General features: G+C 54.1%; 1 protein-coding gene across 1 annotated transcript in view; it reads left to right on the top strand.

The window, feature by feature from the left end:
* Nucleotides 1-1948: 1948 nt before the first annotated feature.
* Nucleotides 1949-14614, top strand: part of DPYSL3 (dihydropyrimidinase like 3) — a 36270-nt gene continuing 23604 nt past the window's right edge. The window contains exon 1 of the mRNA XM_074604070.1: nt 1949-2327. Within this exon, the coding sequence (XP_074460171.1) occupies nt 2013-2327 (315 nt within the window). The 5' untranslated portion in view covers nt 1949-2012. The remainder of the gene's footprint in view (nt 2328-14614) is intronic.

Here is a 14614-nt window from a genome sequence, read left to right on the forward strand (position 1 = left end):
CCATAAAGCTTCACAACCATATGGAGAGGTCCCAACCAAAACAAGGGGTTTACTCTAACTTCACCGGGGTCAGTGCACGAAGCCACGGGGCAGTCTGCGGCTCAGGAGCATGCTTTTTGTCCCAAGAAAGGCTCCCTTCCTCAAGTGCTATTCCTTGGCAACTAGCAGGCGGGGACTCAGCTCACTGTCTGAAGTATCGCGGCCGCTGGCTCTAGAATCAACAGATATGTGAATTTCCCCCCTTGCCAGGGGCAGAAGCTGGCTGAGATGGTTTTCAGCTTCTGCTCAGTGGATCCAGCTTGCAGTGAGAGGAGGTGGACGCTAAGGTGGACCCTTAGGAAGGTAAAGTCCTGGTGGGCTGCCACTGTGCGCAGCTGTGCCGGCAGTGCTGGCGGCGGCGCTGCTAAACTTCTGGTTACAGAGGGAGAGCGTTTGCCAGGAGAGAGCAGAGAAACTACAAAACAAATTCACTCTGGCTATTTGAAGGGATATGTCCTTCCTTAGCTGCCAGGCGCTGCCGCGGCCCCTGCACTCGGAGTGACAGGAGCATCCCACGGGCAGCAGCACAGGGCTCTCTCCGTGCACGTGTCCCTGGTGGGGCGAGCAGGGGGGCTCTGGTGCCGGCACAAGGCCCATGGTCCGTGAAGCCACAAAGCCAGGGCAGCTGCATATAAAAGTTCATGTAAGATTGTGAGAACAACCCAGTTTAACCCTCTCTGCTGTTGCTTTAGAGAAAGCAGGGGTAGACACTGAGCAGTGTCTGCTGTGTAACACAATGCTCTTAAAGTACCTCATCCAAGTTTGCTGACACACTGTTTATATTTAGTGCATTGTCTCTTCTCGTAACACTTCAGACCTGAATAATTAGTCAAAAATTCAAGGTCCTGTAGATTGTTCCACTTAGCTAATGACACTGGTCCAAGTCCAGCTTCAACAGCAGACTGCTTCCCAGAGCGCAAGAGGAAGGAAACCATCCCAGACCGTTTCCTCCCTCACAACCCCAGGTCCCTCGGCCCGTGCCCACAGACTCCTCCCCGGGCACCACCGCAGGGACATTGTTCTCTGTTATGGGTCCGGCTCTACGCGGATTTTTCCGTAAGTGAGAACCACCAGTGCTTGGAGGGCTGGCAGAGACAATGGCACTGCTTTGTTTTCACAAAAAGGGTTTGAAGAAGTGTAACTGACAACAACTGCTAACAAAAATGCGTGGTCTGAGAAAATACTTGGCAGCATGTTGGGCCCAGGTACTATGTACACTTGTTCTCTGTAAAGAAATAAGCATTTGGGAAAAGAATTTAAAGTCAGGACTCCAGTTTTGGTGCTAAGTTTGATTTTGCAGGCTGCTGCTCAGCTCCCCTGCCATCAGCACACAGATCTGTGGCCACGCTCAGCCCGGGCCCGTCCCCGGCCCTTCGGGCCTCCTGCGCCTTCGACGTGAAGCTGCCGTGGGGTTCCCAGGGCAGCCCCCCACGCCGGCCGGTACCCGGAGCTGGTGCCGCCGTGCCCGGCTGTTGGCGTGTGCGGGTCACCCGTGGGGCGGCTGTCACCGCTCCTGCGCGGCTGTTAACGGGTGACGGAACGGGCGCTCGTCCTGTCGCGGCCTCGGCGCACCGGACCGCACCGCCGCCCGCCCACCGGCACCGCCTCGGGCCCCCGCTCCCCGCGGGTCCCTGTGGCCTCCCCGCTCTCTATCCCCGAGAGGCCGGTGGCACCGAGCGGCGGCGGCCCCGGGGCAGAGCACCAGCACCCGCCCTGCCCCGGGGGACGCGGGAGCACCGGGATCGGGGCTGGGCGGGGATGCGGCCGCTCCTGTCCCCACCCGCGCTCGGGGCTGCCCCGGGGCCCAAACCCTCCCGCCACCGCCCGGGCCCGGGGAGGCCGGTGAGCGGCCCGGCCCCGCCCCGCCGGCCGCCCCGCCCCGCCCCGCCCGGCGCGGAGCCGCCCGCGCCCGCGGCCCCGTCCCGCCGGCCCTGAGCGGCGCGGTCGGTCGGTCGGTCGTCGCGGCGGGCGGGATGGCGGCGGGCGGGCGGCGCGGCGGCGGCGAGGAGCTGCCGGTGTATCTGGCGCGGCCGGGCACGGCGGCGGCGCCCCGGCAGAAGCGCGGGGGGCTCTTCTGCAGCGTCGAGGGCGCCTTCGAGAGCAAGACCCTGGACTTCGGCGCGCTGCGCGTCGGGCAGCGCCGCGCCACGACGCCCGCCCGCCCCGGCCCCGAGCCTGGCCCCGGCCCCGAGCCCGGCTCAGCCCCCGGCCCCGGAGCGGGCGCCGGCGAGCTCGGCGCCGCCCCCGACGAGGAGCGGCTCCAGGACCTGGTTCCCGCCGACGACAGGGTAGGAGCCGGGCCGGGGCGGCGGGGCCGGGGCCGTGCGGGGCCCGCGCCGGGGTGGCTCGGGGGGCTCGGGCGCCGCTCGCCCCGCGGCTGGGGCTGGGGGAGCCGTCAGCGGTGGCAGCTCCGCGGCGGGTGTCGGCGGTGTCCCCGCCCCGCTCTGCTGTCTGTCACCCCCCGGTGCGCGCAGGGGGCTGTCGGCGGGGTCTCCGGCAGAATCGGAGGGTCCCCGCCGCCTCACCCCGGGCGGTGAAGCCGAGCGGCAGCGCGGCCGTGTCGGTCTGCTACAGCTGCTCTTTTTATACTTGTATGAAAGAATAACCCTCCACCCCCTCCGAAAAACAAAGTGGGGATTTTGGAGTTGTTACTCCAGACCAGGCTGATCCTTGTCTCACGTTGGCACAAATCAGAAGTACCGCGGCAGAAGTGAGGGACGGCGCAGTGGTGTGGAAGGGGCATCCCTGACGGTATTGTCAGGGACAAAGTTTCTCAACTTACGCCAAACTCAGGTAACAGACGGACTCATCCAGCTCCGCAGCACAGATCCTTCTGCCAGAGGCCGCGATTGCTTCTTTTGGTTCTGGTCCCATTTACACTACCGTGAGTTTGGCAGAAAGGTGATGAAGTCAATAGTGTTCAGTAAATTCCTCAGTTGCGATTTCAGCGAGGCTGTTGCTCATTTACATGTGAGGCAAGTAAGGCCACTAGCTGGCCTGGTCAGTGAGTTCATTTGGGGCTGAAGTTTTCAGCAAATGGTTGTCTTAAGGGCACTGGTTTTCAAGGGTGAACAGGGCAAGTTAATCAAACTCATTTTTAGAAATGGAAGCAGAAATCACTGAAGCCTGAAGCAGTGGTGTGGTTGTCTCGGTGTTCTGCAGAAACCTTAGCTTGTGTCCAGAGTGCGAACCTCCATCAGCTGCCAGGGTTTGTGACCTGGAGGACTAGCCCCACCAGCCAGAGCCTGGGGGGAGCAGCAGCAGGGGGGTGCCTGGCTCAGTTTTGGGGAAAAGCATCAGGTTGTCCTTAATGTCTGCTCTCGTCTGTAGGAGCCTCTAGCTAGGTAGTGGGTTGCTTTGAGTTGCTTCATTGCACTTTAATTTCTTCAGCCTCTGCTTTCTGGTTTCTTGTTAGCACACTGAGTTCCTCCTCTTGAGCTTTCCTCCTGTACGGCCCGTTTTACAGAGTCAGGAACAAAATTAACATTATTCCTATCAGCCCCAACCTTGTCCATGTGGTTTGAATAGCAGCTGCAGAACTGACCACTGCATTAACAATTTTTATGCTGCTGCGTCTTGGAAAAAAAACAGGAACTCATGACGGCCTGTCTGCAGGCTTTGCTATGAGCTTTTCTTTATTAGCCCTACCAAAAATTCGAAACAGTCTCATTCCCTTTTAAGGTCTTATGTACACCGTTATCTCTGGAGTTTCGTAGCTGAGGTTGTCCTTCAACAGCTGCTCTCTTCCTGATGATTTTTGCTCCCAGATTTCTTCCTCTGAGGCCTTCCACCTGATAAGCATCAGCAGCCAAACCCTTTTTATCTTCATGTCTAGTCTAAGATGGTTGGAAGCTTTATAGATAAGTGTTCTTGTGCCTACACGGCTAGGAGGAATCATATGACTTGGTTCTACGACTTTCAAGTTTAGGAGCATCCCAGAGTACAACATTCCCAATGGGAAATGCCCGTGGTGTGTGCTGAGCCTGCACAGCCACAGAGTTTGCTTGTGTTGAACTCTGTGGATTCAGAGCACACAAAGGCTCTTTTGTCAAGGCAAATCGAACTTCTTTGAATAATTTCACAGATTAAGAAACAGAGAGAGGGGTTAAGTCATCTACGCTTGACCGGGGAACTTAGTAGGAAAGCTGAGAGTGAGAGACTTGCCTGTGCACAGACAGGGCAGCAGACAGCGTGGCATCTCCTAATTTTTGCGGCAAGCAGTTTCTTGAAAGTACAACAGACCAACATACCTTTTATTTTTTGTTTGGTGGTTTGGTTTTTTTTTTGGTTGTTTGTAATGGCATTGATTACAATTAGAGCACCAGCATTTCTGCAGGAAGACAACTGCCATGTGTAACTGCCCAGTGACAACACGGGATGTAAAACCTGTCAGCGTGATACAGGCCCAGGTCGATGTTTAACCTCACTTTGCTTTATCACAAAGCCTACTGGAAGGACAAAAGCCGAGCTGCGGGTTTGGGCACAGTGAAGCCGATGTGACAGTTGTCGTGGTTTGGACGTTAGGGCAGAGAGGGATGTGTCTGGGAGCAGTTGGGTGCCTGTGCTTCATTGTGGGAATTTGAGCGCTGCCGGTGGATTCAGGGTTGGGGAGCGGGGCCGGGGGTGGCCGCTCGGGGAGCCGTGGCTGCCGTGTGGGCAGATGCACTGCCTGGGCTTGGCCGCATCCCGGTGCCCTGTCCTGTGCAGGACTCGCCCCAACAAGAGACGTGTCTTTTGGGTGCACTTTGCTGAAAGCAGGAGTCCCCCTTCCTCGGTATGAGGGTCTGCTGCAGCGAGGGTTGTTGTTGGAGAACACTTAAGATTCGGAGTAACAGTGTTGGGGGGCAGATTCTGCTCTGATCTGGGCTGTCCCCGGAGACCTTATTTAACAGGAGCGATTTAACCCTACCCTTGTGAAGTTTCCTGCAGCTTTCCTCCAGAGCTGCCGTGCCTTTTGTCTAACCAGGGTGGATTGCAATGCTTATTTTACCTTAATGAAGTCAAAGAGAGTTTCTCTGTAGGTCGCAGACAAACCTCTGAATTCCTGTGGTACGGATGTTCACCGAGGGCTAGTAACGGATGCATAGGTACTGGGGAATAGCACCACTTGCGTTGGGGAGCGGGGAGGGAGCTTTACACGGCAAAGGGACGTCTCTGTGCTCCGTGCCTGGGAAGAAGGTAAACCAAAAGTCTGTGGTGGCCTCCTCCGTCTACCTTCTTGCTGCTCAGCCCAGCAGAGACCCCGCTTTTCCATCTTCCTCTTCAGTAACACAGGCGGGAGCACTCGGCTTGTTAGGCTCGCCCCAGACATGTCCTCCCGTCCTGCTGCGTGGTTCTGCAGTGAAGTCGTCATTTCCAAGGCAACTGGCTGTGGTCCCACAAACACGGGATTGCAGCTTCACCGCAGGCCGGGGCAGCTCCATCGGCCAGGGAGGAGGAGGAGGAAGAGAAGGAGGAGGAGACGGCTCCCACTCTGCGGGAGCCAGGAGTGTGAGGGAAGCTGCAGGGCAGCGAAGGCAGGTGAGAAGCCCCGCTGGAGCCAGTCCTTGGCATTCTCTTGGAGGCAGCCGGTGTCACACGTGCCTTGTCCTGTCCATTTGGGTGACACCACTTGGATTCGGTTTGTGATAAACCCTGGAAAGATGTGCAGGGCTGCCTCAAATGGAGAAAGAAGCTTGAACTAACTCAATTCTTGCTTATTTTTTCCTTCTTTTGACACTTATAAAATGTGCTATGATTTCATCATTCAGCTTTTTTGTTTCCTTTGCCAGTAATTTATAGCAGAAACACCACGCCAACAGCAGTCTTTTCCTTACCTTAGTGATCTAAAAGTTGTAGCTGTGCACTGCCTTTTAGCACGGTTTAAAATCTTGCATTTATGGAAAGGATCGTAAAGCACTTTGATAGCATTAATTCATAACCTCCCTATCACCCCATTCGGCAGAGAGCTCAGGTTTTTGTTTTGGTTTTACTTTTTTTTTTTTTTTTTTGAGAGAAGGATTTGGAGTTACATTACTTCTGGTATTTCTACAGACAATAGGAACAAACCCAGGCCACTGACCTAGTTCCCACAATGCAAATACAACGGTGAAACCTGTATTATAATTCATGGAGTTCAATGCTAAATACTCAGATCTTTATTGAAAAAAATCCTGCACATTTTTGTTTGTGTGTTTTAAGAAATCTGATGCCTGAAGCATAACAATAAGAGGTCAGTTCTTTGGCTGTTCATGTCAGGATACAGATTATTGCCAGCAGTTAAGCAAAACTGCAAAGTTTGGTAAACCACCTCCCCTGTAAGAAGACAGAGATATTATATTTCATGGGAGTTACGCAGTAGGGCTAGTTTCCCAAAGAAAATAGGGATTCAGTTGAAGAGTTCCTGCTTGCTGCAAAGAGCTTTTGTTTTACCAAAAAAATCACCCTAACATGGAAATAGTTTGATTTATCACACTACTTTGTGGCACCAGTGCTTGGCTTCCTTCTGTCCTCATTCCCTGCTCTGGGTGGTGCGGGGGCTGCCACCGGGGGTGTTGTGTCTGGGGGCACTTGGGCACCGCATCCATGAGGCACTGTGACAGCACACCGAGCTCACACTGCCGGGGCTTTGGAAGGACCCGGCAGTGTTTATTCTGGGTGATGTGTTCTTGAAAACCTCATGGTGTTCCTGGGAAAATGTAGGTCTTTATGGAACTTTTATGCAGAAAAGAAACTGGGTTTTGCAGCCAGGTGTAAAAAAGATGGGTTGACGGATCACACGTTGATCCAGCCTGTTCTCAGCTGCCTTGAAGCAGATCTCTTCCCTCTGAAAGGGGGCTCTGGGTGGCTGGCACCGCCTGACAGATGAGTTTTCCTGCTGGTGCCTTCCTTTTGTGTGGTGATTCCAGGGTGGGATTCTGGCCTCGTCATTTAGAAGGGACTCGTGCAGGGCAAGGAGTTCTTTTCTATGTCCATAGGTAGGGTTTATAATTCTCTTTACCTTTGCAAAATGATACCCCAAAAACCTCTTTATTTAAGATAAAAAGGCAGTGATATTTTTCTCCACATTTAACAACTAATAACAGATCCTAGCTGTGGCATGTTTTATGGGAGCAATGGAGCATCACCAAGCATGCCATAGAGTACATTGTATACAAGGTGCTGTAGCAATAGCTCATTGCAGCAGGTAGGAGAGGTGATGCTTCTTTTAATACTCTGTTTTCTCTGTGGTTATCAGAAAACACAGCAAGACCTGCACCTGATGCTGCATCAGGAAAAGTCTGTTCTCACGAGTAGCTTCCAGAGCAGCTGAGATTGCTCCCCCCTGACCGCAGGCCGGCGGTGGGCTCACTCCGAGCTCGGTGGGGGATGCACGAGAAAATTGTCTGCAGCAGGAGGTGGCATCAGTGACCCAACAGCTTCTCCCCTCTGGAATAGTTCTGGCCGACGCAGCCCAGCGGGGCACGGGGGGCTCTGTTCCTGCCCAGCCCCTGGCTTGGGGCGAGGAGCAGAGACCAAGGGCTGATGCCCAGGCGTCTGTGGTCCTGGCAGAGGTGTCGCCGGGAGCATCCTGGCAGGTAGCGTTCAATGGACAAACATTCTTTGGGAGCCAGACAAACTACATGAGCCACGTGGACATTTCTTCTTGTTCTCACAAATTTGTGTGACTTTTGAGATGCCCATTTTAGGAAAGAAAGGAAAACAATGACAGATTCTGAGAAGTAGCTAAACATTTTGAGACTTGCAAGGCAAGACGCACTGCTTTCTCACTTGGAAGAGGCTTTGTTGTGTTGGAAATTTCTCTAAGCATTTTTTATGAAGACAGTTGAAAGTGTCAAACACAAACTTCAGTAGGTTTAAATTGAAATGAAACATTGTGGTTTGGCCGCAGCAGAATAGTTGTCTCGGTCCAAAATAATATTTTCCTTTTCTTTTTATTTAAGATGTCGGTACCTCCAAGAGGCCAGAACCACCCCAGCTCTGCCTGTCCCCCAGGTGGGAGGAGTGTTTCTCTGATACATGCCAGGCGTGCACCGGCAAGGTGGACTAGGCTTTTGGGGGCTTTTGTTTCCTAATGGATGGTGTCTTGCCCACAGACAGGCAGCTTCCAGGAGGATTCAGCGGAGTCCCAGGTTGTAGCTCAGCAGCTTTTCCGTGTCCCTCAGCCATGGTGCTGCCCTGCTCTTCCTGCGCCTGCGGCCCCCCCCCGGGAAGGGCTAGCGGGGCCGGGGGCTCTTGCGCTGCTTCCCCTTTGCAGAAGGGTTTGCTGGCCATCTGGCTGGGCAGGAGAAGTTACTGGACACGCGGGTGGAGGCAGCTTGGAGGTAGATGAGCTCTCTGGCTCTTGGCGAGGGCCGGAGGCTGAGCGTACCCTGCCAGCGGGGCTGCAGCACCGGAGCAGGAGGTTGCAAATGGACTAGGCGGATACAGCCCCACAGGAAAGTTGTATGCAGTGTAAAGGTGTGGGGGGGTATGAATTGTTTAGTGGGAAGCTGTATGTGTCTGTGTTAAAGTGACTCTTCTCCAGTATCACTGGTGACCTGGAAGGAGAGGTGCAGCACGTGTGCAGGTGATGGTGATGTTGTGAATGCCAGCTGGGGAAGAACCATCCCAACGCCGTCTTGAGGACTCAGTTGTGAGCTGGGAATGACAAAAAAAGATTTAGCTCTGAAAGGTGCAAGCAAACAGACCTAGAGAAAGACTGTAAGATGTAGATGCCATTGCAAGTGGCATCGAACAAGAAGGTTTTGTGAAGAGACCCAAAAAAGTCATTTCATATGTGTGGCCTAGTCTCCAGAGATGATCTGGTTGAGTGATGGTCAGCCTAATCCCAAGGGAAACCACAGCGGAGACCAGCTGGATCTGCTTTTGCTCTGTTGCTTTACTTTGGGCGAAAGCTTTCCCTACACAGACCCCTTCCATTGTCACCTCTTCAAAGAGGTGGAAGGCGGAGAAGGTTGATTTTTCTGCTGGGGAGCAGTTGCTATGGATGGCTGGAGGAAGTGGGAGGAAGAAACAAAAACCAAACATGCCGGCAGCCTTCCTGGAGACAGGGCTGAGAAGCTGGAAAATATAGCTGGACCTTGGCTTGTTCAGCTGGGCTGGCTCTTGGCTGGGGGTTGAATCCATCAGCATCTTCCCCATCGCTCTGCTGGGAACAGCCGAGCTCCCTTTTACAGCACCAGGATTTGGATCTGGTAACGGGTGTTTCCATTCAGCTGAGGGGGGGAAAAGACGAGATGCTGAGCAGAGAGCTCGGACCTTTCTAGTCCTTGCTCTGCACGTTAAAGGGAGCAAGATGGGTGCCTGTATTTCATAGACTCGGGCTGGCCCGTCCGTGCTCTGAGAGAATTGAGTCATTTCAGTGGAAATCCAGATGCTCTTGTGTAGACATAGCTCACCCCATGGAAGGAGCTAGGTGTGAAGTGGAAGCTGTCTTCTTCCATTGGCATTAGCATTTTGCTAACGACGTTTCGGGGTGAGGGGTCTCCTCTGGCCCGGGCGCAGGGGGAAGGAGGGAGGGACGAGGCTGCCTGCGGCAGGAGCAGCCATCCCCGCCGGTTGGTGCTGTGCACTGTTGTCCCCATCGCTACAGGCAGCGTGACATCCCAGCACCTCGCTGCCCCATCCCGGGTGCTGGTGTGGCTGCAGGTGATGTTGTGGAGGCGACAGGACGTGTCCTAAAGAACAGGATTGTCAGCTTGTGCCGTGAAAGCCTGCGTCCTCAGCCATGCATTGGATTAAAGATGGTGAGATGACAAAGCGGCTGGGCGTGCTGCACTCTCTTTATTTGCAGCAGCCATGATCGCTGACAGCGTCTGCTTTGCTGATGCCTGTGACTGTTAGAGCACTGTGGGGTAGTGCTCCAGGGAGAGCTTTAAGGCATCCCTGGGGATGTCAGCTGTGTCACAGCAGTGACCCGAGATCTTCGCTCTGTGCTTAGGCACCTGCCAAGACCCTGTCCCAGCTGTGGTCCAGCAGCGTGGGTGGCTGGTGTCCCTGGAAATGCTTGGGTAGCTGCTGCTCCGGCAGTCATCGCTGGAGGGCTGTCTGCAGGCTGCCCCGAGTCACACAGAGAGTGGGTCACAATGGCTATGTTTTTGCTAGGATGAGGTGAAGTGAGTTCAAATTGCACAAAAAAGGCTTCACAGAAGTTCTCTGTCAGCGGAGAAAGGAAGCCACAGGTTGCACCTTTCACATCAGGGTGAAATAGGTGAACCTAATTAAAATCCTGTTTCCTGACATACACATTAAAGAAGTGAGGAGAGACCTGAAGTTGGCTCAGACCTTCCCATCATATCAGGGACTGATGTATGAGGGAGTGGGGAGAGAGGCAGATGTGCCTGAGCTACCATCATTGCGTCTTTATCAGGGAGTGGAGCGATAGGACAGGGGTGACAGTTTTAAACTGAAAGAGGGGAGATTCAGACTAGATACAAGAAAGAATTTTTTTTATGCTGAGGGTGGTGAGCCCCTGGCCCAGGTTGCCCAGAGAAGCTGTGGCTGCCCCATCCCTGGAGGGGTTCAAGGCCAGGTTGGACGGGGCTTGGAGCAACCTGGTCTGGTGGGAAGTGTCCCTGCCCAGGGCAGGGGGTGGCACTGGATGGGCTTTAAAGGTCCCTTCCAACCCAAACTATTCCATGATTCTATGCTTTTTGAATGTTTCTTTGGTGCCCTGGATCACAACCCGCTTGGCCAAGAGCCTCCTTGTCGTAGAGTTGCTGGGAGGACCCTGTCCAGGTTGGGTGTTGGTGGGTCCGGGGCTGTGGGAGAAGGGCTGCTGGGGGAGACACAGGGTGGTGTCAGCAGCACCTGCAGCGGTGGCACCAGCCAGTCCCTGTAGGGTCTGTCCCTGCGCTCAGGTGACATCCTGTGGCACTGCTGGCACCAGGCATCTCTGCCAGGATGAGGAAGAATAGTTCTGCTGACTGGGAATGAAATGTCTGTGGGGACCCCTCGTCTTTTCCCGCAAGCCTGGCTGTGTACTCCGCTGCTTCTGCTTTCTTTCCATGCTGCTGCTTTAATTGGCACCCTACTTCTGCACCAGCTTTTAAGCCTTGCAGCCCCCCGAGGCCATTTACAGATTCAGTTTTTGCCGGCACATACCCCTGAGTTCTGGCAGGCTTTTCCAGCCGGGATGTGGTGGTGGTGTGCGTGGAGTGAGCCCTGCCGCAGGCAGAGGTCCCTGGGGGTGGCCGGACTGGGATGGGGGGCATGAACCCCCCGCCTGCAGCAGGCTCGGAGCTGGCAGGGGCACGATGTGCTTTCTGGAGCTGTCTCCATTGCATTTCTGAAAACTGCTTATCCAGAGGTGGGCTTGCTCTGGAGAAGTGAGGGATCTGGTCGATCCCAAAGCCCGTTGAGGAGGGCCTCTCAGCCGCAACTGGTAGCAAAAGCCCATGTAGAATTCCATAACAACATCGCCAGCTGCCCCTTCCCACCTTCCTCTTCCTCTCTGGCCACTGTCACACTTCACTGGAGGTGGAGGTTAGGAGTCTTCTACAATAGACTAAAGCACTGTGGTGTTAGGCCTGTTCTTAATTGTGGACATGTGGACAGCGTAGGGTAGTCCACAAACCTCAAGGTGTCCCCAAGCCACAGGGTGGAAATTGATGTTTTGCCAGGGACATTGTCTCAGTGTTTGCTGTGGGCACACTGGAGTCGCTGTGGGCTCTTGACGGCCAAGGGCAATCCCTTTGGGGGACTTCTGCTTTTCCAGAGCCTTTGTCACGTTCCATGAAGCATCATCTCAAGACAGGCTCTAGAGCTGGCTCACAAGGACTTTGTGGAAGGCATCACCTTCAGTCCAAAGGAGAAAGAAAGGAATGGTCCTGAAATTGCTCTGACTTCTAATCATTAATAAAGCTGCAGATAAATTCTGGCTTTATCAATTACCCCTCCCCTCCCCAACGTCAGTTTGGGCGGGTGATTGAAATCATGTGGTGATCCAGCTGGAGTGGAGCTGCAGTAACACCTACTTGAAAACATTAAGTGCTGACCTACAAGTTTAGTTTGTTTCAGGCCATACATCTGCTGATTTTCCTCCTTGTTTCCACTGCCAAAGCCCCAACGTATGTTCTAGCCAGGAGAAAACGAAGCAGAATTGCTCCACTGTGGAAAAGCTTGTGTCACTGCCCTCCACCTGCCTCGTACACCACGTGTTGTGGCAGACCTCACGTGCCTCCAGCACAAGCAGCTGAATTTCAGATTCCTTCCCATTCATGTCCGCTCCAGAGTGGGAGTCTTAAAGGCTGCAGAGCTCCACGTTGCCTCTGGGAGATGGTGTGGATGGTGGGAGTGGTGTGAAAGCCAGTGTGGCTGTGTGTGTTCCACAGTAACAGGGCCGGTGGGCTGCCTTCCCAGTCCTCTCCAGCTCTGGCTCTCAAGTTGAACATCAGAGGCTGGGGGAGCTGGAGCCAACAGCACTGCACAGCATGGTGGCCAAATGCTTGTGAGCACTCGTCACTTGGAGCTGGACTGCCCCACAGAAGTATGGGTGACCCCGTGGATCTCAATGGAAGGGGACACAGTCTGGAGGGAGAGCCACAGCTCTGGGTCAGCAACCCCCTTCCTCCCGGCACAGCATGCACGAGCACAAGAAAAGCTTCTCTGAAGTTTGTGTGTGGTAGAAGTTCCTGGTGCGCTGGGGTAGGGGTGCCTGACCAACCTCCTGAGACACCGCAGCCTGCCAGAGGTTCCACCGGGAGAGGGTGCACCAGATGCTGCGTTCCTCTGGATTCACCGTGCCCTGAGATAGCTCAGACCCTGATAACTCATCCGCTAGGAGAAGAAGGGATAGTTTTATGCAAAGAATGCATATGGGGAGGAGGAGACTGCAGGCATGGGGGCGGGCTGTCCTGAGGCATCTGCTGAACATGATGAGATTTGAGCCCTGGCTGGTTATATTCACTGTACCTTGGTTGTGCCTGTCAGTAGGAGCCGTTGATCACAGATGTGTTGGCCTGGTGGCATCTGCTTTCGTCCTTTGCACTAGTGCTGGGTCAGCAGCACCCTGGTCTTTACAGACATGTGTTGAGCCTGGCTGCTGAGTTCATTTTGGTGACAAAGTCCTTGCAGCAGCACGTGCCTTCTGCTCTATGTTCACACCACTAGTGTTCCTCACCATGCTCCTGCCACCCATTGTGGCCATCCAGAAGCATCTAGTGCCATGTTATCCCTGTAGGTGTTTCTGAGGAGGTTATGAGCTGCAAGAGTATTGCCATTTTGAAATCACTTTCAAATTGACCATACTTCTTGTTGAGGATGTTTTGAAGCATGCGAGTAACACCTCGCTGACTGCACCTGGAAGAGGCCCTATGGAAAAAAAATATCTTTTTTCCATTTTGAGTGCTTTGGGCCCAGGGCAGCATGTTTTACTGTGTATTTGTGCGAGTGTCACATAGCAACCAGGAGGAGAGCACATCTCTTCAAAAGAAGGGTCTGAAGTCACCGCGGCTGGCCAGCATCCAGGGGCTGATGCAAGCTCAGCTCTTGAAACTGTCCAAGTGCTCGAGTCAGCAGCATCTGTCTATGTAGTCATTTATCTGTTATTAACTAATTAACGGCTACTCTTTCTGTTACTGACCCCGGACAAAGTAACCCAGCACGGGGATACTCTTAAATTTTCTGGAAAATAGGCGAGTGAAATCTGGGGAGGTTTGGCGATAGGGGTTGAGGGTCTCTCTCACGTCCCAGCCCCAGCCAGTCTAATTTCAGCAGAGACCAGACCTGTTCTTGAAGCATTGCAGTGTCATGGCCAGAACAGGTCTGGTACCGTCCCTGCTCCCCGCACGCTCCTTGGCTGCAGAGGCTCTGGCACGGTGCTGCTCCCTATTCCTGTCCTGGCGCTTGTGGACACCTCCCTGCCTGTGGATCCACCGGGAGGGGAAGGCTTTACCCAGCTCCTGCCGGCTGCCGGGCTGCTTGCAGGCTGCAGACAGGGGGGTGGCAAGCAGTGGTTCAGCCGGGCCAAGGAGCCCACGCGATTTTGCAGATATCCTCGTAGTCCTGGCAGTAAGTAGTAGGTTATTGAGAAGCGGATGGCTTTCGCTTTAAGCTGGTGAAAGCTTTCTGGGTATAGAATAAATATGTATCCAGTAAAACTTTCTAAGAGCTTCAGCGGAGGGACACGCAGAGTAACAAACTCAGTGAGTAATAAAAGCGTTGGGCTGGGTTACCGAGCCAGTGGAGACATCAAAGCTTGTGGGAAGGGAGGGCTGCCACACCAGTCTGTGTGCGTGAACCCTTCAGCAAGGAGAACATACAATTATCACTATTGAGTGTGACTCTCCGTTGAACCTCGGCAGCAGAGCATGAGCTCCAGACAGTCCACGCTGCGGTCGCCCACTTCTCCAGAGCTGGGAGCATCCCCCAGCGTCAGGGGATGTTCCGTGAAGGTTGCTTTGCTCCTGCACTAGTGAGCAGAGCCCCCGCAGACATTGCAAACCATAGTTGGGTTCTGGTTTGGAAAGCAAACTGGAGGGAGTGTTGGGTCTTGATCACCCAGGTCAGATGGGTTTTTTTCTAGCAGGAGCTAGATAGTGTATTTACAGCAATGCCTGTTCCAAGTATGGCTGTAAGATTTGGGTGGTGGAGG

This window comes from Larus michahellis, chromosome 11 (assembly GCF_964199755.1).
Source record: "Larus michahellis chromosome 11, bLarMic1.1, whole genome shotgun sequence".
NCBI classification, from domain to species: domain Eukaryota; kingdom Metazoa; phylum Chordata; class Aves; order Charadriiformes; family Laridae; genus Larus; species Larus michahellis.